Source organism: Daldinia loculata (genome assembly GCF_022478755.1).
Source record: "Daldinia loculata strain CBS 113971 unplaced genomic scaffold F4817scaffold_65, whole genome shotgun sequence".
NCBI classification, from domain to species: Eukaryota; Fungi; Ascomycota; class Sordariomycetes; order Xylariales; family Hypoxylaceae; genus Daldinia; species Daldinia loculata.
In genome coordinates, this window is record NW_026054919.1 from 108,800 (window position 1) to 134,981 (window position 26,182).

Genomic DNA, 26,182 nt, shown 5'->3' on the forward strand with positions numbered 1-26,182 from the left:
ACTCATATAATCGACGTATGAAGCAATTACTAGTGGAAGTTGTGATCTAATATAGGTCCTTACTTACCTATCTAGGTATGCATTCCAGGAACCTCGTTTGCTTAGCCAAATACATAAATTTAGGGACTGGTAAATATCCTCGTTATCGAAACAAGGCAGTGTCCCTGAGATGCCACATATCGTTTAGATTATATGCTGGATATAGAAGGCTACCGAGGTATATTCTAGAGACGGTCTGATAACATGCTCTGTAATGTTAAACGGCCGTGCTGAAATGGTGCTCGACGAATGCCATACTGCTGAACGTGTTGAAATATGCTGTAAATGAGATAAATCCACCACACATGCTAACATATATTAAACTTTATATACCTCGGTACTAATGAAATCCGGAGCCCTTCAATAAACAGCATGAAGAAGCATCCTAACTCCGAGCCACCCGCTATTATATTTGAAAACATCAATAACTTTCAAGCTAGGTCAAGATACTAAGATTAGGGGCAATAGTAATGCATATCCAACAAGGAAATGTACCTAGAGTGTTTCATTTAGCGTCGTAACTTCAGCAATAGCCGTTTAAACCCCCCTATCCTAGATTCTTTCCGCGGCACGGAAACTGGCGTCATTGTATGTTCTGATCGTTCAGATGCCCGTTCTATCCATCTCACTGGCTCTATCGGCCGTGTCATTTTCAGTTGGTAGTAATACAATTCTTCTTCTACTGCCGTAAACATGTGGAAGGTGTTGCTGTAGGGCTGTCTACCGGGAATGGTGGTTAGGCGCGGTCGCGATTGTAACTCATCAGGGACTTGACTAATTAAAAAGCCTGAAGTTTGCTCAATACATAAAATCGGCTTAAGTGACAGGAGTAAGGTATCCGCTCTCTGTTCTTTGTCGCTAAAATAGAGGCGCAACCCACAGTGAACTGCAAGGTCGAAGAAGGAGTCATAAGATGGAATATTCTCAAAACTATTTTCGCCATCAAAGAGTTTAGAAAGTGCTTCATTGAATGAATAAGTTGTCATGCCCCTCGCTCCCAAATAGCTGATGAGTGATTTGTTTATCTGATCTAGCTGTTGTGTTTCTGATATACCAAGGGACACCTCTATCTCGCGAGCGTAATAGATAGAAGCTAGGTACCAATTTCGTAAGTAAGGCTTTAGATATACCCTTGGGAGTAAATGGATTAAGGATTCGAATTGTCTAGCATTGGTCTCAAACAGTGTTGTTATGGGGCTGAAACCTGCTCCGGCAGCCTCAACGAGATTTTCGTGGATGCGCGGCTGACTGATAAAGTCTATAACCGTACGATGCAGGAAGATAGCTGTGAAGTTAAACATAATGGGATCCTTTGGCCGCTCGATGATTTGTATTAAGTCCTTGCATTGCGCAATTAACTGTCTTTTCTTTGTCGTTATCACTTCCAGCTCTGTCTCGTTCACCGCTGGCCACTCTAAGAGGAATGACTCGGGGTCGAAAGGTAGCCCTTCCTCATGGTCAAGAAAATAGAAGGAAATGAGAGTCATAGGAGTCCGAGCATGGGCCAATATCAGAAACACTCGAGCAGTTCGGGTTTTGTAGAAATCGTCAATAGAAGCCAGTATTCGGTCGAAAAAGTCTTCTAATTGTTGAGGCAAGTCATCCAGCCTGCGGTGCAAGTCTTTCATACTATCCGCATTTATAAGGCCTCTAATCATGGATTTGACGACTAGATAGACCCATAGAAACACCCCCTGAGCTCTTGTAGTGATTTTATCTACAAGACCTTGGGCGGCACCCTCATCCCGGATGCTCAGTTGTTTGAATCGAAAATGGGATTCTAGATTATCGCGAACATACGTCTCAATATCAGGCATCGTCAGATCCTGTAGATATAATTTCCAAGGACTATCTTCGAAAGCGTCGATGAAGTCAAGCCAGGGACGACTAGCAACGCATAGCTTGATATTCCGCACCTTAGCAAGGGACTTGATTATTTCTAGCAGTGAGCCATGCTCCCCGCTATATTCATCCAGGCCGTCAATGAAGATGAACAGACAATCTGGACTTATAACTGAGGGGAGCGAAATCAGCGCGTCCAGAAGCTCCTTAGTTGTCCACCTGAGCCCCCTCGAGACTTCCCAATGATGTAATGGCCTTTTATACTGTTCCGGAAATACCTGAGAGACTAGACTTGGGCATTCGAGCAAAATTTGAAAAAGCAGCGTGCGAAGTAGCCCTTCTTGTGACTGCTGCATCGGAGTGCCCGCGCTCCAGAAGAAATGGCACGCGACGTAAAGTTTCCGACTTCCAGCCCAGGTCCTGAGCCGAGCAGATAGTCGGGGGTGCTCGCGGATGTATTTCATTAGTGTTGATTTTCCGGAGCCGGCATTTCCGGTTATCCAATATATGGAAGCGTCTTCCGTTGTAAGCCAAGATTTCAGATTAGCAACGTCGCCATCAAAGACCCATTTATAAGTGTTTTTGTGTGCATCTAGAATAGCGTTTCGCCGCTCCTCAATCTGGCTAAACTCGAGGCTGTTGATGATTCTCTGGGTTTTCTGGAAGTCTAGCATCTGGGGATACCAAGAGTTAAATCCTCTTACAAGCTCTCCGAGCTGCTTCGATGTACCTCTCCAAACTCTCTCGCCCCCTTCATCAAGAGACTCGGTAAATGTGAGACTGTCTATTTTCTCAGTGAGCTCTCCTAATTGGGCTTCAATGCGATTTTTATAAGCATGATTGCTCTCAGTATATCCGTTTAGGTTCTGCCTTATTTGCTCTTGATGGTCCCTATTTTGATAAGCCTTCTGTGATCAAGTTTCAATAAGGTCAAACTTACAGGAGTTCTAAGCTAATATGTAGCGTAATCTCGCTTCGGAAAGCCGCGAGTCGACTGCTTAATGAATCCAGTTCGTCTTTCATTCTTAACTCCTTTAAGGTCGCAAATAGGCGCTCAGTGCGCCTTCGTTTAGCTCTTCGAGCCTTGATGCTGTCAAACTTTTGCTGGATCTCGTCTGCTATGCGTTTGCCATCCTCTGCTAGTATCTTGAGTTTAGGATTACTTCCAACAATATTTGAGTCTAATCGCTGTATCATCGGAACCGCGCCGACGAACTCCTGGACTATCTTTTCAAGGTCTGCATTTTCAGCCAACAAACTTTGCTGCTTAGTTGAAAGATATACGGTTTTTTCAATGGTTTGTCCGGCGATAACAACGAACTGCGCAATATTAGCGGCCAGGCCAAACGCAGCTAACGCTTCCATATTAATATTGAGAAAATATCAATAATTATCTCGTATGTTAAAAGCTCTATCTGTAATGTTGGCAATAAACGAACGTGAGGCTACGCGACGGTGAGAAGCTGAAATAGGTACCCCGCTAATAATCATACGTGTGCTATATATTTGCTGTCATTCGTAGATATCCATTCGCTCTTATTCGCTCTTATTCGCGGATTACGACATAGCCACCATGATCATTTAGTGCCTAACAGGTACTTGATCTATCTATCTATAAAATTATTTAGTAGCTATTGCTAAGCCTCATAGGTACTTATCATGAGCAAAAAGAAAATAATGCTGCCTTAGGCCTTAGGTATTGGAAGTTTTCAGCCCTTAGTAGAGCATTATGTTGCACAACCTTGAAAATAGTCCATGTGTACTTGTTCCTCTTATAAAGATATTATATTATATGACAACATAATAACAGGTAGGGAACCGAAATATGGCTAGATCCCTTATTTCTAGTCCTGTTAGTGGCGGCTCTATATGTACACTCAATAACTAACATATCTCGCCTCCACCTCCTACTCAACATCGTTAAACCAACATCGTTAAACCAACATCGTTAAACCAACCGAACACTTCTCCAATCTAGACCGCTCTCGTCGAATAAATCGGGATAGGCAGCATCTAAATAAGGATGCTGTTCGAGTACAAGGGCGCCAACCCGGGTCGCTGTGTTCTCATCCAACCACTTTACGACCAAGAGAAACCTCTCGTGCGTGAAATCGTTATTCCCCCAGAAATCTCCGATTAGGAGACACGTCCAGGTACCATCATCTAAGCGATCGAGAAACTCCCTCGGCGTATTTGTGGGCTTTGCTATCCGATCGGGCACGCCGTGTCTATCGATAGTCCACAAGGCCCAGTCGTTCGGATCGGCGACAACTGGATCGTTTTCTATCGAACCTTCGTTATCCTCGTCGTCATCTTCGTCATCGTTCTGGGTTTCACCGGCATTTCTATCGTCGTTGATATTGTTACCATCATGCTGAGATTCACCCTCACTGTCATTGCCGTCATTATTTTCATCATCATCCTCACTATTGGCGTCGCTGTCATCCCCTGCATCCCCTGCATCGCCCGCATTTTCCTCGCTTCCTCTACTCGAGCTAACCACCCGACCGTCACCAGGCTCTCTGACGTTGAACTGGAAAAGCGACGAAGGAACCACCCTGGCTTCGAAGCAGATGGATAGGGGTGGTGCAATACCATAATCTGCCGACCGGTGTTGCGCCAAGTACTCCGAAACGGGACAGGGCTGGTCCGTCGAGTGTTGGATACACACATTACGCCACTTGGGAAAACATTCGTCCCTATTTTTCAGTATCCAAGCACCCATCCACGCAACAGATGCCGCCCACCCGGCCCAGGTCCACGAGGGGAAATCCGGTCTGCGCCTGGGAGTACTATCTCCTTTATGATGCCAGCAGAAAGATATCAAGAAGTACTTATCAATGAGCTCGGTATCGTCTGCTGATAGTACATATGGGAGACCGACGAGGTGGAGAGTAGAAGGCTCAAGTTTACTTAGCACCCGTGCAATTCCAGCAAAAGCATTTAGCGAATCCGAGTCGTGGCTTAGTGTGCGTGCCGTATACCGCTGAACCAAGTGGCACCATTCTCTAATTCGAATTGCGACTAGGTAATCCCCATTTGACTTCTCGGTGCCTTCCTCACTAACGCTTGGGGGAATATCCGGTCTGTAAGAGATAGTATTCCCCAAGGACTTGAATAAGCGTTTGCGCGCCGATTTCATACTTGATAAGTTGATATTCTCCGGGTTTGGGATGAATTCGAGACCGCCTACCGATTCCATCCAAGTTGCACAATGGCATTCAAAATACGCCTGGTGCTCTGTAAACACAAGGCGTCGATTAGCTAGTAGTCCTTCTTGAAACGTCCATCCTCTTGTCCACCAACGAGAGTGCTCTTGTACGTGCCAGCGGGGGTCAGGGCCAGTAGTGAGGATCGTGGAGGACTCAAGTTGAACAATTTCTTGTCGTAGGCGAGGCGTAGATCCGACTCCCGGCAACCCGTAGCGTTCGTCGGAGCCAGCCGCGGTGATGATGACTAGATCTGCTCCACGGTAGATCGCATCCATCTGCGAAATGTGAAAAGCTTTTTCTTCCGCATTACTTTGGTCGATACAATAGCGGTCTACCCAAAGATATCGCAACCCGAGCTGCTTTACTACTGTAGCAGCGTCTTTAACGGAGTTAGGAACGGAAGAGGGAAGACGTGAAGACGGAGATTCGTGGCTGACTTCTAGAGGCTCCTCTACTCTCTCTTCCTGCCTCCAGAGGTAGCTCAGGGCCACCCATCGCATGCCCGCCTCCGCCTTCACGATAGTCCAAGTCTCACAATCAATCAACTCCATTCTCGGCACAATCTCCACCATGCTACAACATTGCTGCGCATGATGTTCCCTGCAGAATTCTAACCAGAGACGGGCCCGTTGATAATCAAATCGCCGGGGAACTACTTGGGGCCTAAAGAGGCCCGGCTTAGGATGTTCCGCAAAGCAGAATACATATCCCGCGTCACCCCTGCCGCACTCCCTAGAATGGTCCCCGAAACTAGCAAAGAAGCCAGCAGGAAGGGTAATGAGGATATGACAATCTTGATCGGGTCCCGGTTTCCTAAACCCCCAGGGTACATTTCTCGAGGAAGCGAACGCGTATAGCTCAAATTTGTCGATAGTGTCCTGTCCGGCCTGCATATCAGGGTCCGACCACTCGCCGTGATACCAACATATCGTAGAACGCAGAATGCGGCAAAGCCTACAACCGGGGTTTAGCGAGCGCGCATACCGCGAAGCGTCCGTGTCGAGCAGAACACCGCACTTCCGACCTATGGCCTCGCGGAGGTGGGCCGGCGGTACTGCCAAGGCTTTGCTGAAATCTATGGCCTTGCACTTATCGCAGATAAACCCTCCCTCGGCGCTGGGCGGTGCTAGAGCAGTTGAAGCTTGATAACTCTCGGCCATGGCCCACGTTTACTCGGCAATAATGATATGAATTTCAAAAGTACGATTTCATATTAGCTAGCTTTAGGTACTCTTATTATCGGCGAGTGTTGGTTGTTATTCATTAAGCGAACCTGTTGGATTGTCAGCTTCAGTTCGACCTTGACAGGGGTCACACGAGCGGGGGATAGCACTGCCCCTATATATCCATCAAACGATTAGATCCTGTCTCAAGTCTGCCATACTTCCGGCTCGTACATCATTTATGATTGAATACATAGAATTTGATAGCTGCATATATTAGGTGCCTTTAGGTACTTATAAATTCGTGTGTATTGTTATGAAATCTAAAGTAAATCGGTATGAAACAATAGGTACTTAACCAATCATCTCTCATATTCTCAGAGCCAACTGAGGGGCTCATGAGTCCATACTGGCCACCTGTAGAAAAGCTTCAGTTATGAATGAGAGCGAAGGTTGGCTTTTAAATAACAGATAACAAGAGATTAAAACACGATACCTTATAGTAATTTTGCATGAGTTTATCAAGTGAGTCACATTAGGTGTTTATGCGTTTATAATGAGTACTTCGATATTCATTCTTGAGGCGGATATAAATACAACATTTTCGTAGGTATACACCTTATTTCTCAAGCAAGGTACTAATCAACGCCCTGTACCCTTATCTACCTAAGTAAAGAGGATTGCCATATTTGACTAGAATCACAAGTAAAACATGCTATTCTCTAGCTTCGGATGGATCTTCACGTCCTGCTGGGAGGGTCCGGTACCCGCACCAGCTCCACTGGTACTCCCCGATATCGAAGGCGCCGCTGAGTTGCTCGGGGAATCAAACACATTATGAAGATAGTTCCGAGCACGCTCGCACAAGATATCAGCATAGTACGCAGGCGTACAGTAACTAACAGCCTTGGTAGCACGACCAAACACGTAGCACATGCTTTGTGTTAGATCCTGCAGTTCATCGGCTACATTCTTCGTAGCGCCTGGCGTTTTAGACTTGCCACCCGTGGCGCCATATCGTTGGCGAAAGATCTCATCAAGCACGACGAAATAATGCCCCGGCCGCGCTGTCCCCTGGAGTGCTGCGTGTGCTTGTAAGAAGAAGTCCCAACTACGGGCCTCGGTTACGCCGCGGTCTACAACAGTCCCCGGCTTGGTGTTGCCCGAGCGGTCTGCATCGGCTTCTTTGGTGGGGTAGAACCGTGTGTGATGACGCTTGCCAACTACAACCACGGTTAAACGTGGAAGCCCCTTTTTCTGGTCCGGGGGCGGATACGCCTCTACACATGCAGCACGCAGTAGTGGTAGCTCCTCGTCGAGGACCTTCTGATATTGCCCTTCAGAGACACCATCGCGATATACTAGAATGTTCTCTGGAAGTGTTGCGTGCTTTCCCTTCTCACGCCATAGACGGAGGCGTGACTTGAGCATGTCTTTGAGGTCTTTCACCATCTCTTCTCGACCCCTCTGGATACGCAGCATACCAGGCCATTGTCCGAGCTTGTTGTCGATGCTGGCTACCATACCAGCAACGCTTGGCGCTAGCTTGCTTGAACCTGGGGATGGATGGGTCACATCGATACCGACTACCATGGTCTTGTTTTCGCCAATTATCCCCAGGTTGGCAGGAGTGATAACCTGGTTGTCGCCACCCAGTTTTAGGTTGACTTTCAGGGCCAAATTGCGGAAGTATTGATCTTGCCCCTGGGGCTTAGCAATCTTACTGCCGACACTACAGACGGTGTGAATACCATATTTGACGTCGCCGAGCTGTTTAATGCGGTAGTACAGAGGAATGGGGGTCGATGGCAGAATAATAAAAAGGAGGTTCAACGACGATGCTGCTTGTTTCATGAAGGTTTCAAGCCCAGGATCATCGGTATCTCTTAAAGCAACCCGCTGTACCGGAAGTGGTGGCCTTGCAGCAATGCCAGTGTCCATTAGCACCAAGTGAAGCTTACTAACAAGCGCCCTAAGCTCATCGGACGTGAATGTCTGGGTTCTCGGGTATCCAGGCATGTCAACATACAAACAGGACCATTTGTCCAATACCGTTCCAGTGTGGAACTTGAGGCTCGCAGAGTTACGGGGCACCATGTTCCAGCTACCAGCCATCATCTGGGCTGGCTGGTTTTGTTTATAGACAACTCTCGGCCCCTGGAGAACACGACCGTGGACGGTAACAAGGTCAGGAGATACGGAAATGTCATATTGCTTCTGCGAGAAATATCCTGGTTAGCATACCAACGATAGATGAATACAGCGACTTGCCAGTAGAGGGTTTGTATCGGGAGACAGTCCCGCAGTCTGTCGGCCCTTTCCGACGATAGATAAAGCATTATCTACAGGTTTACGAACGGCAAACCGAATCATATTCTGGGTCTCGCCCGGATCAAGTTTTGTTTTAGCTGGCTGACCTGGTACAACATAGCAGACTTGGGCGGGTAGATATGAGGGGTTTTCCCTATTCCCGACATTGACAACTGGTAGGTTCGGGTTGTCTATACGAATTCCATGTGCTATACAATTGTCAGTGGTGAATGCCTTAGCTACTTCAAACGGCCGATGACTTACACGTAAGGAAATGGTCAAAAACAGAGATGTACTTTCCGCCAGCTGCACCAGGCTTGCCCTGAGGCTTCGGTGCCTTTCCACCTTTCTTCTTGCCCGTGGGTGTAGCGTCAGACGGTGGCTTCGAGGATGGATTTTCATCGAGCCAAAACTGAACATCTTTCGCCCCGGCTCCGAACGCTTTCACGATGGGGGGGTGAGGGCTATTATAACCATCATTCTTGTTGGCAAGACCACAGATGGATTTGATTCGTTCAATGACTTTGCCGGACTTGTTCCGTCTTTCCTTCAGATGGGTACTCTTGACCCTTATCTTCAGGAAATCGCTTAATTTGAATAGGCCTCTTTGAGACCCGAATTTCATAATGAGCTGGTCCAGTGGGCCCTCAGGGTAGAAGGCGCCATGGCTCACATTGACGTTAACAAGGATGCGGGCTGTCGCCGCACGAACACTAGCGAAGAAACCACGCATAGCTACCAGACAACTACCGAGATCATAGATATCGGATCTCTCGCTTAAAGAGAAAGTCTTGGAAGAACCGATTGTAGCAAGGTTCCCGGCGGATTTCGCATAGTGATTCAGGAAAATATTGATTCCTTGAATTGTGGGTTGCTTCTCATTATAGTGAGCTGAGAAGTTGGTAGATGTGAGAAAGTCCGTTAACGCAGAAATCGATAGGACATTGGTAAATTGCATCTTGACTGTATACTGTTGAGCACCATCGCGAGGATCATCTTCATCTTCTCCTCGATATGTAACCACTATGTCCTGGTCTTCAAACTTCTGTCGAGAAATGAGAGTCGACTTGAAGTCTGTCACTATATCGCTCTTGAAGGGTGACAACTGGGGTGTTTCGAGAATTAAGTGAATTATTTGAGCCTTCTTTCTACCCGCGGCAACAGGTTTGACTTCCGATATGTCGTAACGGTAAAGTACCAGTTTGGGCGAAGCTGCGAGGGCGAAGTAGTTTGCCCAAAGCACGACACCCGATCCCTTTGTGCCATAGTTAGGCCGAGGGGGGAAATTGTCAGTAAGGCTAAGGTTTGAGAGGTTGACAGATGCTTTGCTAGCTTGGATGGCGTCCTCGACTCTCGTGACATTCTGATCGGGGACTGGGATTCCATTTGAACCACTTTAAATATATGAGTACATCGTATACGTCTAAAGGGAGTAGGGGCACTTACGGGTATACAGGGAGGCTCGAGGCACCGGAACCGCCGCCACCGCGACCGCCTTGGTATGAACCTCCACCACCACCTTGGAACGAACCACCACCTCCTCTACCACCACCGCCGCCGCCGCCGCCGCCTCGACCTCCTGGAAATGAGCCACCTCGACCGTAGGATCCGCCTCCACCTCTACCTCTGCCGCCTCCGCCGCCTCTATCACCTCTGCCACGGCCAGACATAATAGGTGGTGGTAATTATTGGGTGTGATAGTACTAGGAAAGGTGTAAGATGAAGAGGAGAAAAGTTGGAAGGAAGAAAAGGGTTGCCTGGGGTACGTAAGGTTTTGTTATTATCAGAATTAGGAATGTTAGGTATTATTAAGGCAGGCAGGGTGCTCGTTTGTTCTTGCCAGGCTCACTTTTTATTATGCAGCTACCTGCAGCTACCTGCAGCTACAAAAAGTCATCGAGGGGTTACACAGCGTGGGGAGGTACGCTAACCCATTGGAAGGTTCATAATATGATATATGACATAACGCTAGAAGTACTTCGTATAAGTACCTAATCTAGGTACCTAGGTGAATATGCTAATCTTAAATCAACAGGACAATAATGAAATAAAAGACAATTAATATGTAGGTATGTATAAGATAATTGATTGCTGTGAATTTCAATAAAAAGAAGAAATAATACATAATAAATACCTAGATGAGAAATGCTTGAGATAATACGGCTGTCCATGTAATACGTGATTGTAAGCTGTTCCATTAACGTCATTTGGTACCTAAATGCATAAGATCACGGCTCTGAGACCTAACATACATGTACCTTTAGGATGCATCTAACCTAACCTACCAAATACAAACTCAAGATTATTTGAACCACTCAGCCTACCTCTTACGCCAACTCACCAACTCGATCGCCTCCCGATTCTCAAATACAATATACCTAACCAGCATCACATTGGTCCTCTAGGAACCCTCTCCGCTGCACGTCGCTCGAGCCTGTCTCGGAATCTGAATGTAACGATTCTGGACTCTTCTCCCATATTTTTCGGCTAAGGGCAAATCGGAAGCGGTCAACCCTAAACATCCTCTCTAGCACAATCGTCTTCGCCCGCACCACAGCCTCCCTCAAAAATGTGCCTCTCTGCCAGTCATACGAGAAAAGCACCGCTCGCTGCATTGCCCCTTCTTGTCAGCACACTATAAGAGCGGTGGGTGGTTGCACTGCATAAGACACCGTCGCTGTACGCGTGTATGTATCGATCAGCGTAAATGGCCTCCCCTCCCCATTTGTGTAATTCGTCTTGTTTCTGTTTGTGGGATTTAATGCAGGGATGCTCTCTTTTGGTGGGAGAGCCTCGCACTCATCATACGCCGAGAGTTTGTGTCGCGACAACATGCTTCCCGCAATGCTCCACTTCAACCGTCCCTGATTCAAACCGAAGAGGTTACGTTCTACCCAGCCTAGGTTGGCCGGGATACCCTCAATACCAATGAATATGGCCTGGGTAAACCAAAACTCGCCGCGGTAGAGCTCGAAGATCGTGTATGGAGCAAGAAAGAAGACAATTGCCTCCAGCATGAGAAGGATAATTCCTATAGCAAGGGTGGCCCGCCCACCCGTTCCCAATGCTTCTAAACTGACGCCAGTGTAAGTAGCGACAATTGCTAACATCAGGATACCGACAAACAGGTAGGCTGGCATTGCGTGAAGCGCTACCTTCGCCAAGGTATGAGCGGTCGCCGGTCTTTTGAAGAAATTAACCTGATCTATATGATCCCACTGAATCGAGGCTCCAATCGCGCCATCTAGTGTAACAGACTGATCGTCGACAATACCGGCTACTTGGCACCGCGGTTCGATATCCCAGAATTGTACTCCAAAAGCATCTTCAATCTGGTACCAGGGAGCATTTTGACGAAGTGGCTGCATGCATATGAGTCGTTCCAGTAGTTCATCATTGACGTTAGCTAGGGATAACCTGGCGAATGCCTCAAAGCTGGAATCTTTGTCGTTAGTTATTGGTCTTCGGCGCAGAAGCCCCATGAGAGCATATGCGATATCACCCTCCCTAAACTTCTGTGTATTCCGTTCCGCTAGACATTCCAGACCGATGCTAACTAATTCTAAAGGGGACAAGTGAATTGTTGATTCGAAATGGTCAACAAGCTCCCTTACACGATCGGCGTCTTTCCACACGGCCCGGGATGGAAAGTCGCGTTTGGCTAACCCTTCGGGTAGTCCAGGTTTGCTGTAGAAGTACAACTTGATTCGGAACTTAGATGGACATAGTAAAATTTCCGGGAGGGTCCAAAGACGATCCCCATATGCCTGTAGCCACTTTATCGTGATGGCCTCACTGTATGTCTCTAGTGTGCCTTGAATGTTACTTCCGAGGGAGAGTCCGACGAGAATAATCATCGAATGTGCCGCTCGGATAATGTCACAAATTCGGTACACATCGTCGCTCTTACCGTTAGCTCTATTCTCTCCAGTAGCCCCTAACTAAGTGTCGGCATCACGAATACACTCAAAGTCTACCCAGAAAGCCACCCTATTCGCTAAATGGGCGGCCTCGACTCCTTGTCTTAATAAAGCTTGTCGGTCTCACTTCGCTATTAGTACGAGGTCTTCTCTTTGCTCTTCGGAAAGGCCCGTCCACCTAGTCGGATCGTAGATCTCTTCTTCGGAATCTACGCAGAACTGATGCCGTGTATACGAAAGAAATATAAAACCATTATACGCGTGCTCTCCATGATCTATATAATCCAATCTGACACCTTGCAGGCCTTGAACTCGGCGCCGCTCCGTTCATGGCCCTCTGTAACGAAGTATAAATACCTAGGGCCGAAGTGTCGGGGTAATAATACGTCACTATCGTCATTGGTTGCGCTGGCTCTTCAGTGTGCAGTCGTTATCGGGCGGGAGATTGCTCTTGCTTCTAGGTCTCTAGGTCTCTAGGTCTATGCTGGTCCTTCCCATCTTCTTCAGATTCATCCTTGTTCTGCCCCTCGTAGCGGTTTCGTGATACTCTCGAGTAACGCCAGTCTCGGTAGAGGATAGGGTCGTAGAATCCCTGGTTTCTAAATTGACCTTCGAGGCTCTGTGGTATGAGCTATAAAATTGTTAACTCAAGTCCAAGACTAGTTAGCATGTAGTACCCGAGGCCTTACCAGCAACGCTAGGATAAGGCAGCATGGGAACCAAACAAGAAAAGTAGAAAGTCGGTCCCATCCGCAGACATATCTCGCTTCTCTGTGTTCCCGTGCTTGTACCTGAAAGAATAAATCCAGCAAACTAGTCTCATGATAACGGGAATGCGCCGTGCCGGTTCCCCTTTAAAGCCCCAGTGTCTTGGCCAACATATTGTAGAGGTTACTTGCAACTTGGGACTTATGAAGCAACTGAGAGCTGCTTGGGGATAAGGATCTCAAATACTTATTTACTGTATTAACCGACTATTTTAATACGAAAAGTATAGAAGATGAAGGCATTCTATTTTGCAAAGAACGGATTAATTCTATTGTGGCCGAACATTCAAACAGTACAGTCAGGGGTTAAAAACAAACAGATTTGGAGTTATATACAGACAGACTATCACCCTGATACTCAGGTATGTGATACAGACACCATTATAATAACAGACGTCAGCCCCGAAGCCTAAACATCGTTAGAACATCCTCCGTGCACACTAAGAGGTGATAATACGCGTTTCTAACCAATACAATTCATGGAACACGCGCTGCGTAAATGGCGCACTTGGTTGCATTATAGCTGCCTGGTCATAATGCTACCACATATGGCCCCCAATCTTATGTGATCAGTGATGATCATCGATAGGACACGGCTATTCTTACCTGTGATGACTTAGCGTGAATGGCTTAGACAAGGCTGTCGCATATTTCTTATATTGCGTGGATAGTACTCTATCGCATGATACATAAGCAGCCACCATTATGCTAAGGTGATTTTCCCGAGTAAAATATTATATGGCTAGTTTTCCCATGTCTCGAAAGAAAACGCCTTATAAGGTATAGTTTCGTACCGCAGACGAGTCTTTAATTTCGTAACCCACCTCGGTGAAAGATCTATCAGATATCAGGAATCATCAGAAGATGTGAAACGACTGCTGGCTTATACAACCGGTGCATATATTAAATGTAGAAATAAGAATACGTTATCTAACTGATATGTGATATAAGGTGGACGTCAAGTATTTCAATGATACCTAACACTTGTTTCTCGTCTGGTATAAAGCTTTAGTCATATATAGACGTAAAGGAATCAAAAAATGCCACTCTGTTTCAGAGAGTCTGTTAAATTAATATACTCTATTCCTCGAAAACGACCTAGCCCTTTTCTAGCTGCTGTCCCTTGCATCTGCTCTCATCTTGTTGGCGATTTAAGTAAATATCTTAGACTAATGCCGATGCGATAGACGAGCGCTAAGCAGATAGTCCAACCGGACCCTTTCTCAGTCGCGGGGACGGCTGATAAATATATGGAACGAAATTATTTACAGCGGAATTGTACGCTGGGGAGTAGATTAATTTGTCGCTGATGATCATGATAGATTTGACACTGATGCTAATATTAACGCTAGCATTCTCGCAGCTATAGGGAGATATGGAGGTGCTACAACGAACATGATAATAGCAAGGAAACAGGCACATATGATGAGCTGTATCTCGTGGGTCCAGTCGATAGTATTCAACTTGAGAATTGCTATTAAGTCCATAACGTACTGCTTTGGTATTTTGGTGCTTGGTGATATTACATGCTCAGTAAGTTGTAATACGGAACTCCAATGAGGATTGGCCGGGGCTGTTTACCGGAATATGTACATTACATTAGGTACCTAGAGGGATGTATTGGTTTATAGGGCATTGTCTCTTATGTACTTAACCGTCATAGTATCATTTTCGATTACCCCTGAATCCTTTGTAGATCACAACGCACGATCGATCAGGGTCGTGATACCCGTATAATTTTAAGTTAAAAAAAGGGGAAATAGCATTGAAGTGATAAAGTTATACCGATAACCTGCCTACCTAGAGGCACACAAGTAAATCTTTTGGGAACAACAAACTAAACAAAATATCATATACCCTGTTTCGCATGAATACCTACATTTCTATTAATTCAGTTAATCGAGCAATTAAGGGGTATCTTTGAGGAATATATCAAGTCTTTGAGCCGTATCACCAGATTCAATCACACCTAAGACATCATGGGGAAGAAGAGGCGTAAAAATAAAGGTAAAAAAAGGACATCTAGCAAAAATGCACCCAACGAAAATACATCCAACGAAAACACACCTAGCGAAAACACACCCAATGAAAGCACACCTAATGAAAATATATCCACCGGAAATACCTCCGATGAAAACGAACCTAAAGAAAACGAACCTGATGAAAAGACGTCCGATGAAAGCACATCCAATAGAAAGGACCCTCTTAAGATCCAGGAATATTTAGCGCTCGTCAACGACAAAATAGCCGAATTATCCATAGAGGAATATTTAAAAAAACCACAACCCAATGGATTCAACAACAGATGGAACCTTACCCTTAAATGGGGATTTTGTGCCGCTGAATTCTGTTTAGAGCGCGATGGATTATTGGTGTGCAACGATTGCAAAGCCGCTGCCTACTGCTGCAGGGACCATCAAATCAAAGACTATCCCCTTCACAAGGGGTATTGCTCCCCCGTAAGAGATGCACTAAAGCTCCTGGCCGAGGAGGAGGAAAAGCTACGGGCACATCCGGGCGATGAACACTTACCTGCCAACCCCTTTGAGACGGTCCGGGGTCGATTCTCATCATATGACGCTACATCCCCCTACTTAGATCAGCGTTGTAGGGTCTTAAGTTCGTTAACGGATATTTGCGACGGTATAGCCGTCGAGGCTATGTTATACCATTGTCTCGAGATGTTGAGGCTGGACAATCCGGACCAACGATACGTACGGAGCTAGGTGCCAGGACTCTATCTACGCCTAGGAAGAGACCAAGATGCTTACGACTTTACGAAATGGTACATCCTCCCTTACCAGGAGGGCTTTGAATGGTCAAATTTTTCCGGTCAATTTCTTAGCTACGACGACGAGGACGTACTCGAGAGCGCCAACATCTTTCTCGATAACCCGATCCTTCTAAGCAACCTTATCGGCATCACGCAGCTAAAACTCAGACTGCTTTTAGATATTCGTATGTTAGAGCGTGAAGCCAAGAAACACGGTAGCCCCGCCAGTTACGAGACAAAGATGGAGTGGGTGCGTAAAAATGCTGTCAGCGATATACTCTACAGACGACGAGACATTGTGGAGCGGGATGATTGGAGTGGCATCAAGAAATCCCTGAGTGCGCAGCTCGCCCAGTTATATGAGAGAGTTAAAAAACGCAACTCACACTACTGGCTCTTCCTGAAGGACGCTGAGAAATTTATTACTGACATTCCCGTAGATGAGTTTGAGCCAGGCTCAACGGAAGAGGTCGCCGTCTTATATACGCTGACGTGGAGGTCGTGGTTTGAGTGCCCTCCTGCCCTTACTGCAATGCGTGTATTTGCTGCTTTATGCGCCGACCGTTAGACAACAGCACCGTGTCTAGAGCTAAAACGGTGATAACCCGTAACATTACGGTGGACTGTTAGAGACTACGGCGCAAGCAGGCTTCTTTTGCTATCGTTGCTCTCTTTTGGGCATTATAGAGCGAGACATCTAAACTACAGAAGAGCATGTAGGCTATCGGCAGGCATACGACATAATGGTTAGAAAAAGAAAACGAGTGACTTGTTAGCGGTTAGAAGCAAGATAAAAGCGGGAAATAAAAGATAGCTACAATAGGTATTAACAAGAATAATTTCCACCAGCCTTGCTATTTCCATTCCTACCATGACCTGTACCATACTTGTTGAACCCTTTACTTCTCGCACTATACCATAAAGAGCCTCCGCATCCTAACTATTATTAGCCATGCGTTTAAACCTATATCATAGATAGGTAACTACACATATATCCAATTGATGGATATACGTCACGAGCCTTGTTTTTGAGGCTTAACTTGGTTCTCGGATTATCACGCGCGTACCTGAAAACCCCTCTCATCCCCGATCCGCGGTGATAATCTCTCGGGCATCATCTCCAAAGCTAGTACTAACGTCGTACTCGGTAGCTAACGAGACCTTACCTATTTAGGCCTGTGCTATCTCCTGAAATATATAAGGCTCCGGTCTTACATATGCACAACATCCTGGGTTTATGACAACTATGGCCGATAAATCCGGTCAGTTATGAACTACGATTCAATCCACCATCAGCATGCATGAAATGGGACACAAAGGATTGGGTCTTAATATTATAGGTATTACCTAGTTCTAGCCGCCGTGGATGTATTATTAAATTTTGGGGGGCTGAATTCAGAGTAATGGCCGTGTATACAGAATTTTATCAAGAGTATCACTTGCATCTAAATCTCGTATAAGACCGTACATACATTAGTATTATACTATTTTAATGTTATAGCTATGAATCAACGCCCACTAATAGGTCCAGGGCGAAACGTAAACATGCCAGACAATTATCGTTCGAGGATCTTGGAAATAGGGGGTAGAATAGGGGTAGACTAAGACTAAGCAATATAACTATCAAAAAGCCACAGAAGGTGATTCACTCTTGAATATAAATCAATCTCTAGAAGCCTATTCCGCCAAAACAACAATCTTCTTCGCCGAAACGCCCTTCCTCACGACATCCAACCCCTCCTGAATCCCCTCCAACCCCCTAGTAGCCACCACCTCCGGCGTAGGCGCAACCTTATACGTCCCCAGTCTCAGCGCCTCCTCCAGAAACCCACCGAAAATCTGAGAACTAGTATCATAATATATGCCCCTCCCGTCCTCCCCACCAAACACAAATTTTGCTTCAACACCCTCCGGCACCGCCCGCTCCGGAACAGCGTTGGCGCACGCAACGAATGGCTTCTGCCGCGAGCGGTGCGAGATCTGGCAGCAGGGCACGACGGCATCGCCTTTCATACCCGCGGCTTGGAAGATCCCCGCGCAATTGCTTTTATCTATTTCGGTCACGATGTCGTCGACGACCGTCGCGCTGCTATAGTCAAACACCTTATCCGCGCCCAGACCAAGTACATATTCAAAGTTCCGCGGCGAGCATGTAGCGAGGACGTCGAACCCGGCTGCTTTCGCCAATTGTATCGCGTTACTGCCGACGCCGGAAGCGCCGCCCCAAATCAGGACCGATTTCCCAGTTCTCGGGGCGCCGGAAGCTTTGGGAGGGGGAAGAGCGAGATACTTGGGTCCGAAGAGCGCGTGGCCGGCTGTAGCCAAGCAGAGCGGGAACACGGCGGCTTCAGCAAAGGGCAGCGAGTCTGGGATCTTAACAGCTAGAGCGTGGTCTAGCACCACGTAGTCCTGGAACGCGCCGTTTTCAGGTTTACCCAGGGACGGCTCTCCCATCGCGTAGCCGAGGACACGGTCGCCAATTTTAAATCGCCGGGAGTTGGGTCCCGGGCCCACGCGCTCGACGATCCCCGCGACATCCTGGCCTGGGATTAGGGGATACTTGATGAACGGGAGGGGGCTGTCCTGGAGGAAGGCGTCGGCAGGGTTTAGACCCCAGGCGCGAACTTTAACGAGGACTTCATCCTGGGCGAGAGTGGAGGGGATTGGAGTCTCGCGGATAGTGCCCGGGACGCCGGTCTTGTCTTGCCAGAAGGAGCGGTTGGTGGTTGTAGACATTGTTATGAGCTGATGTTGAGATATAAAGGTAAAGTCGAAGTGTTACTTAATAGTAGCGAGACGTGATTAAAGAGATGTCAATCTTATGTAGGATATGATATACACTCTAGCGAAGGGAAATTGCTAGTTAATATACCCAACGTCAATAACTTGTAAGAAACCATGATGTATTCTCTAATAAGAGTCTTCCTATGGGACACAAACGATCAACATGGTTGTCCGGAGACTAGAGTCGTTTACGTGCTTGGAATTTACAATGACCAGAATGGAATGGGATAGATGGGATCCTAAGGTACAGATCCTTAAAGGCGGTTTGGCTTGTTTCCGATGACAACAGAGGAACTTGTTCCACGCACAATACGGACTTAACCGGCCATAGACCGCAGTGCGCGGGAATTAATTTGGATATGCTTTTCTCGGATATATCATCTCGGACGACGGACTCGTAGATAAGACGTCCGTTCCATGCTCTATCACCGGAGTAGTTTCGTGGACAAGCTAGGTTAATTTAGTCAGGTATGGATTCGCCATTAATAGGGAAGGATCATAAGCACGGATGGTCTCTATCATATGCAAGCAACTTTAACAATATCCAGATCTGTCATAGTGAACTAGCTAATCACGGTTCAAAACATTCATGTCACATAATTATAATTCTCAATCCACAATAAGTAACTCGAGTTAACCACCAAAACGCGGGTATATGGTATAATTCAACATATAAAGTACGTTCGATTTAGCTCAGGATATCGCTCACGTCTTTGGTATCTCTCGCTCGACAGCCCCTTAACCAACCAAAAATCCGATCCGATCAAACCAACCTTGCCGCCGTGTCGGCCGCAATATTTGCTATACCCTGTGATGCCGTGCTTTTATGTCAAGCTTCCCGAAGAAACATGAAATGACCCATTAATCCTTTTCCTCCATCCTTCTCTATAGAAGATGAGATTGGGTCATGATGTAATAATACCAAAATCCAAACGCCTGTGAAGGGGTAATTACTATATCTAGATTGCGGCGATCCAGCAGCCGCATATTATTAACCGTGCATTCATTCATTCACTCATGAATTTAGCTTCTGAAATCAACTCGAAATGGTGACGAGGCCATTGCCACGTCAAAATGTCTAATGCGTTTTTAGAACGTCTCAGACTCTTGGCTGATAACGCTAGAAGGACTAGCTATTGTACCAAATGTATCTACCAAAACAGTTAGTGGAATGAACTTTCAGTCATGAGAAGACCGTAGAAAGTGCTTACCTCGCTTGCGTCGCCTCTCCTCTCCGTCATCGCTACCCCGGCTAGGGGTCATAGCCCTAGGTCCGCTAGGTCTTCGAGCCGGAACTCCTAGAGCTCCGCTTAGGTTCCTATTCTCTGGCTTCGGACTGCTAGAGTGATAACTTCCGGCGTGCGTGGCCGTAGCTGTACCATAGCCACTTTCGACGCTATGGAACGGCAAAGGACTGCCGTGCTTGTTTTGAAGCTTGTTCACCCTGTCGTGTTGAGCGGGCGATGAGCTATCCAGTGGCTCTTTTGGAGGTCGCGGTGGTCCTAGAGGACTGGGCGATGGCATCTCTTGCTGCCAGTTATAGTCATCTCCATGACCAGAATTCATGGCACTGTTGTCGCTATACCGATTGGTACTGTGCATAGGGAGCCTGTGGAGGGAGGTAGCTGAGCCAGCCCAGTCGGCTGACCCTGGAGACATCGCATTGTCATAATCTTGTGCCGAGGTCTCTAGCGCCGTTCTGAATCGCTCCGTCTGTCCTTGTCGTGGCTGTGGGTGTTGCAAGTTTAGTGAGTTGCGATGAACCCTGTATTTAGGATCCTCAGGAGTATAATAGGTAGCAGGCTCAGGATGAGTATACACAGCTGGCTGAGGTTGCTGCATATTGGTTGTGTCAGGTAGGTTCTCGCCCGCAGATGGCGCGCGGAGCTCCTGTTCCGAAAAGCCCGAGTGTAGCTTATCCCCTTCATATACGTTCTGAGGCTGGAATTGATCATAATTGGCCAAGTCCGAGCCAGATCGAGACGGAGGATGCCGTAGGAAGTCCTCGGGAGGGTCGTGCTTCTTAGAAGCCCCACTGCTACGGAAGACTCTTCCTATACTTGATGTCGTCGTCTCAGACCACCGTGAGATTTTGGGGAAGAGACTGGACGAGCCCCGCGATTTATGTTTCTTGCTCTCTTCGGTTCGAGGGGTGTTCTCGTTGCTCATTGAATAATTCTGCGCCTGAGATGCGGTCTGAGGTGGCGTTCCAAGAGGCACTGAACCACCCCTGGACCTTTCGGAGCTGGGTGAGAGCATTCCTCCATGCATCTCATATTGGCTTGGTGGCGGCATGGAGTGGTCATTGTACTCACCCTCGTCTTCGGGTACTGTGCTGATACGGTGGTCTGAAAACTTTCGCTCGCTAGCTAATCTGTTGGATGTCCCGCGAGACTGGGGTATCGATAAGTGTCCCGACTGGCTTGCATGACTAGCCGTCGAGGTCCCGGCATGGCCTTCGGGCTCGTAGCCTCGATCTTGCTCATACTGAACATCTGGTTGGATACCCTCAATCGACTGAGCCCGTGTGCTTGTGCCTACGGGGCCGGCGGTCTGGTGCTTGAGGACGTTGACATCGTCAAGTAGCTGGTTGAGTAAATCCTCTATTCTGGTTAAATCATTAGCACCCTTGGAACTGAGTCCTTGAAGTGCACGTCGAAGGATATTGCGTTTCTTAGTATTCACGTCCTCTGTACCGGCCTGGGAACCCCCTTGGATTGATCGCGCACTGCTACCAGGGAAAGGTCGAGGTCCGCCTATGTGGCGTTTGACTGTCTTCTCTGTATCCTCTTTGACCTCATCAACGACTCGATCCGCGTTATCTACTAACATCCTCTTGAGGTCTTCGAAGGAGTTCCGCATTTCAGCCGCTGACCGAACTAGGGTAACAAGTATCTCAGTATCTCGCGCACTTCGTTGCGCATCGCGAACCATGAGCTGCATACTAATTAGCAAAACTTCTAGCATGTTGGAGTCATACATACGTGTTCCATTAAAGCAATGATGTCTTTCGATTGGATCCTGTCAATTCCTGTTCCAGTAGAGGAATCGTAAAGCGGTGTGCCCATTGCTTGGGACAGGCCTGCGAGCTGCCTCGTGTCTTTAGGTGCGTAAAACGGATCTTCAGATCCCCCATTCAAGAATCCCACATCTTTGCCCTGTATATTAGATGCATCGCGGATATCGTTCGGCGCTGCAGAGATGTAGCCCTCATCAGCGCCAGGGATTCCTGGACTGCCTGTGTTGAAGCCGCCCCGGTAAACGTCCGCTCCGAAACCAGTTGCGCCAAGCATGTTTCCATCCAGGCCGGGAAGATTGGCAATCGGGCTAGTTCCCTCATAAGGGTTTGTGACTAGGGTATCTCGTTTGCGGTCACAAGATGTCCTCTGCCACTCGTCATCCTGGTCCTGGCTGGGTTGCCGGCTATGCGATGTAGCTAAAGCCCCTGCGGATATTAGGGTAGCGGCTGCTGCTGCTACGTCGGTCATTCCGAGGTCGTGGTGGCTATCTGGCCTATTTGCCTTGGGCGTCACGGCACGATCGTAGGCATATGATCTTTCGTGAGTCGGCGTTGACTGTTCCGGCCAATGTTCTCCAGTTTCGTCCTGTGATCCACCAAGTGGCCCATCTACAATAGAGGAGGCTTGGTCGTCGACATATCCGATCTCCGGCATAGGATCATTGAAGTCTGGAATGCCGCTAGCTTCCATCTTCGGATGCTCATAATCTGAAAGTCGATCGACGCTATGACGCGGAGTAGTATTAGGGCGATAACCATCCTTAGCGCGTTCTTTAAAGGACTGGTTTTGCGCGCCACCCCTACCAGCAAATTCCTTATTCTCCGCAGGGATCTGTTGTCCTTCATTTTGTTGCTTAAGGGCAAGAGCTCGCTGAAGGGCACCACTCGTGATAGCACTCTCAGAAGCAGTAGGGGAGTTGCGGTAGTTAGATCGAGCAACCTTTTGGCCGTACTCGTTGAGATCGTATTCTACAAATTCCCTAGAAGCAGTAGAAGGGTCACGTTCCTGGGATGCGGTCGGTAATTGGTCATGTTGTTGCTCAGCTGTTTCATGACGGCTCTCTGCCGAGCGCTTGGTTGGGCTCATTCCCCTTGATCTTGCGGTCTCATCATAAGAAATTTGGGAGTCGCGGTAGTCTTGTCTAAAACCCGTAGATCCACTCATGAGGGAAGGATCGAGCTGTGAACCCTCGACCAGTGATGCTACAGCAGATTCAGGGGGGAAGTTCTGGTGCACCATCTCAGCGTTTCCCCCAACAGCATGAACCGCCTGCCCCGAAGTTACCCGGTCTAGTTCGCTATCCTCAGTGTATGTAGGGTCTCTATAGCCTACACCTGAGCTCATCAGGCTACTAGCCTCATCAACAAACTCGCGGCCTCGAAGATTGCTCGGGACCGAACTAGATGAGTGAAGATCACGGTCATACAGCGACTTCTCGGGAGACGAGAGCTCGCTCGCTGTATGTATAGTTCTTGAATCCCGGAGTCCTTGGATATCGCTTTCTCCCTCCGTAAACCCTGATACGCTCTGAATTGGACTTAAGCCACGCCGTTCCTGCTGGTACGGAACATATCGCAAAGGAGCCGGAACATCCTGTGATCCATAGAAAGATTGTATGGGTGACGATTCCTCATCATACAGACCAGGCTCCGAGAGTTGACTGTTTTCATCATATTCGTCATCGTACCGGTTCCCATATTCTTCATTCTTGTACTCCTCCTGGTAGTCGGCATTGCCTTTGCGAGGGAGAGCTTTGAGGTCGCCATGGGAGACATTGGCATGTTGTGCACCCAGGTTCTGGATGTTGTGGATAGGAGACCTCGACGGCGAAGGGGTCTCCTGAATGGGCTCGACTGAGGCGATACCTCTCGTGGCCTCCCTAACCGGAGTCATCTCTTCACTAGCAGAGTGAGGTCTATCTGTTTCCGCCGATAATATCGATGTTCGCGTCATATCGGATGGACTTATTTCGCTTTGAAGAGGCATGGGCGGCACTACCTTGTGCTCTGCTTCTTCATATCCATCTCCGTATCTCTCATCAACATCGTGCTTAGGAGTTTCTGCACGTCTCCTCCGCCGCTGTCTCTTTTCATCACCTCTGGACCGGAGTGCAGCACCAGTAACTGCAGCGCCCAAGGCGGCATCGGCAAGCTTATCATGGTCACGACGTGGTGTAAGCTCCTCATCTGGTATATCTTCTAGAACAGAGACTTGCTCAATGCTACTCTGAGGTGATAAATCGTTTCTCGCTTCTCTATCGCGCCGTTCCTTCGACTTCGTCGATTGGGCTGTGTCGGCGGACTTCCTTTTATTCGGAACAGAGATCTCCTCGCGAGACACCGAGGTGAGACTTGAGAGCGACTCTCGATCTTTAGGTCTCCGGGAGTCGCGTTGACTCCTCTCTCTCTTGATAGCATCTAACTCCGGTAAGATGAGCCGTCGGATGGCGTCCTCTACTGTTTCGAGGAGTTTCGGATTATTGATTGATACCTTAGAGGAGGAATGTGTATCATAAGAACGGTGGCTGGAGGTTATTTGCGATGAGAGCATGCTCGAATCGGCAACTGAGACAACGGATTCCTTATTACTCCCTTTGGACCTACGTCTCTCGTTTTCCTTGTCACCGGAGCTGCCTATTCTACTCTTCGACTTATGTCTTCGTTCAGGTTTGCTTGCTTTCTCAACTGCTTTTTGCATGACACTCCGGTCATGACTGGCGCTCCTGACCTTACGATGTGTCTTTTCCGAAAGAGTAGATTCATTCCTTACCGGACTTTTTGAACGTTTCTCATTTTGTGTGAGCGAATTACCACCCGAGTTGCCGTCCAGAAAACTGTCGGAGGGAATGGCTGAGATATCGGACATGTTGGGTGGTGGATAAGAAACCTTGCTATCAGCGGCAGGAATGAGTGGGCTTGATACTTTTCGCCGCCGATGATGGCTTCTCGGTTCTATCTCAACCTCAATCGGGTTCCGGGAGACGTTAGACTCCTCAGTCGCCGATGCATAGGAGTGTAAACTCCTTACTTCTTCTGTGTCCGTCATATCTAGTTCGCTCCGAGTAATATTCGAGCTTGCGGTTGGTTTCCTCGAAACTGACCTCTTTCTCGTACTCTTAGTCTCGGTGATCTGAATATGGTCGTTTCTGCCTCGAGTCTTGGAGGGAGTCAGACGGACACGGACGCTCGGTTTGCGCTCAGAAAGACCCGAACCGACGGTACTACTAGTCTTTCCGCCTTCGAAATATTCAATGAGCAGCGAAGTCTGTGAGCGATTCGGCTTGTGGCTGCGGGTTTTGATTGTAACAGGTGTTCCGTCGTCGGGGAGTGAATAATGTGATCTGTCGTCGTCGGCAGGTCTGGAAACATCGGAGGGTGCAAGTTCGGTAGGTGTGGTAAGGGACTCGGTCTCGGTCGGGGCGGGTAACGGGGGAACACTGCTAGTGTCTATACTCACTCCCATTTTGCTGCCCGAGAATGCGACCAGTTGTCAAGGTATGCGGCCACGCCTCTAATTGATTGGCCGCTTCCCCCTTTAACCAATCCTCTCCTTGCTGCGTTGTGTTTACCCCAGCTACTGGTCAAGCGGTGAACGGTAAACAATTGCGGTCGAGAGAAAGTTGGATGCGGACAAGGGTCCGCGACTAGGAAAAGCCGACGTTTTGCGCAAACATTGGCCCAAGTATAGGAGGCGAAAAGACACCGTGGGATCTATGTGTAATGTGAAGGTTAATATAGGGTTAACCAGTGGTGAGTGGTCTATACAACGAGATGATACGAAAATCGAGGATGATGATAGGAATAATGATAACAATTGGATAATAGTGTCGCAGAGAATAAATATTACGAATAGATAAATATTCGATTCCAAGGGAAAGATAATAACATGAAAATGAAAATAAAATAAAATTGCAAGAAGGCCGAAGATAATCTTTGTTGTTTTGGTTATTGATAGTAAGAGATGGGGATGAGGATGGAATAGAGACGGAAAAATAAAAGCTTCAGTTCTTCTGTCGAATCCCAGCCCCCTCAATTGCGCTTGAATTGGCGGCACAATCGAAACCCTGCAACTATGCGAATACGCGCGCAGAGGAACAATAATCCATGTCGAAATACAACCAAAACGAAAGAATTGATAGATTTTATGAGACAACTCGATACATACTTTCAAGGCACGTCAGAACATGCGACGTAAATGTTCTTCTAGAAGTTGAATACCTAAATGTAGGTATTATCTTACTTCTCCTTTTATGGATTCTCGTCCGGTGCAGCAAAAATGAGTGTGCTGGTTGGCCGGCGAGAATATGCCTCTCTTTCTTGCAGGACGATGCGTGCGACCCTTCTCTCGTCCAA

The 26,182-nt window shown here is 47.6% G+C and overlaps 8 protein-coding genes across 8 annotated transcripts; 1 reads left to right on the forward strand and 7 right to left on the reverse strand.

The window, feature by feature from the left end:
- Window positions 1–165: 165 nt before the first annotated feature.
- Window positions 166–3,331, reverse strand: F4817DRAFT_349558 (uncharacterized protein). The gene is made up of 2 exons (XM_049304839.1): window positions 2,822–3,331; window positions 166–2,772 (listed from the first exon to the last, which is right to left on the reverse strand). Exons 1-2 carry the CDS (start codon window positions 3,244–3,246, stop codon window positions 549–551), a joined length of 2,649 nt encoding a protein of 882 aa, XP_049155251.1. The 5' UTR covers window positions 3,247–3,331; the 3' UTR covers window positions 166–548.
- A 484-nt stretch (window positions 3,332–3,815) lies between these two features.
- On the reverse strand, window positions 3,816–6,595 carry F4817DRAFT_349559 (HET-domain-containing protein). Its single transcript, XM_049304840.1, has one exon. It carries the CDS (start codon window positions 6,251–6,253, stop codon window positions 3,830–3,832), a length of 2,424 nt encoding a protein of 807 aa, XP_049155252.1. The 5' UTR covers window positions 6,254–6,595; the 3' UTR covers window positions 3,816–3,829.
- A 360-nt stretch (window positions 6,596–6,955) lies between these two features.
- F4817DRAFT_361458 (eukaryotic translation initiation factor 2C 2) lies at window positions 6,956–10,236 on the reverse strand (the record flags this gene model as incomplete). The annotated part of the gene is made up of 5 exons (XM_049306412.1): window positions 6,956–8,473; window positions 8,528–8,775; window positions 8,831–9,960; window positions 10,013–10,085; window positions 10,161–10,236. The coding sequence occupies 5 exons, from the start codon at window positions 10,234–10,236 to the stop codon at window positions 6,956–6,958; spliced, it is 3,045 nt and encodes a 1,014-aa protein (XP_049155253.1).
- A 708-nt stretch (window positions 10,237–10,944) lies between these two features.
- F4817DRAFT_361459 (uncharacterized protein) lies at window positions 10,945–13,957 on the reverse strand (the record flags this gene model as incomplete). The annotated part of the gene is made up of 8 exons (XM_049306413.1): window positions 10,945–11,175; window positions 11,227–12,507; window positions 12,544–12,576; window positions 12,628–12,750; window positions 12,783–12,898; window positions 13,045–13,103; window positions 13,212–13,355; window positions 13,860–13,957. 8 exons carry the CDS (start codon window positions 13,955–13,957, stop codon window positions 10,945–10,947), a joined length of 2,085 nt encoding a protein of 694 aa, XP_049155254.1.
- Window positions 13,958–14,086: 129 nt separating this feature from the next.
- On the reverse strand, window positions 14,087–14,783 carry F4817DRAFT_349564 (uncharacterized protein). The gene is made up of 2 exons (XM_049304841.1): window positions 14,649–14,783; window positions 14,087–14,583 (listed from the first exon to the last, which is right to left on the reverse strand). The coding sequence occupies exons 1-2, from the start codon at window positions 14,738–14,740 to the stop codon at window positions 14,448–14,450; spliced, it is 228 nt and encodes a 75-aa protein (XP_049155255.1). The 5' UTR covers window positions 14,741–14,783; the 3' UTR covers window positions 14,087–14,447.
- Window positions 14,784–15,069: 286 nt separating this feature from the next.
- F4817DRAFT_368360 (uncharacterized protein) lies at window positions 15,070–16,594 on the forward strand (the record flags this gene model as incomplete). The annotated part of the gene is made up of 2 exons (XM_049307226.1): window positions 15,070–15,896; window positions 16,005–16,594. The coding sequence occupies exons 1-2, from the start codon at window positions 15,233–15,235 to the stop codon at window positions 16,592–16,594; spliced, it is 1,254 nt and encodes a 417-aa protein (XP_049155256.1). The 5' UTR covers window positions 15,070–15,232.
- Window positions 16,595–17,526: 932 nt separating this feature from the next.
- On the reverse strand, window positions 17,527–19,110 carry F4817DRAFT_349568 (GroES-like protein). Its single transcript, XM_049304842.1, has one exon. The coding sequence runs from the start codon at window positions 18,760–18,762 to the stop codon at window positions 17,704–17,706; it is 1,059 nt and encodes a 352-aa protein (XP_049155257.1). The 5' UTR covers window positions 18,763–19,110; the 3' UTR covers window positions 17,527–17,703.
- Window positions 19,111–19,396: 286 nt separating this feature from the next.
- Window positions 19,397–25,468, reverse strand: F4817DRAFT_251836 (uncharacterized protein). The gene is made up of 4 exons (XM_049299176.1): window positions 25,287–25,468; window positions 21,795–25,170; window positions 20,022–21,747; window positions 19,397–19,961 (listed from the first exon to the last, which is right to left on the reverse strand). The coding sequence occupies exons 2-4, from the start codon at window positions 24,873–24,875 to the stop codon at window positions 19,900–19,902; spliced, it is 4,869 nt and encodes a 1,622-aa protein (XP_049155258.1). The 5' UTR covers window positions 24,876–25,170; window positions 25,287–25,468; the 3' UTR covers window positions 19,397–19,899.
- Window positions 25,469–26,182: the final 714 nt, after the last annotated feature.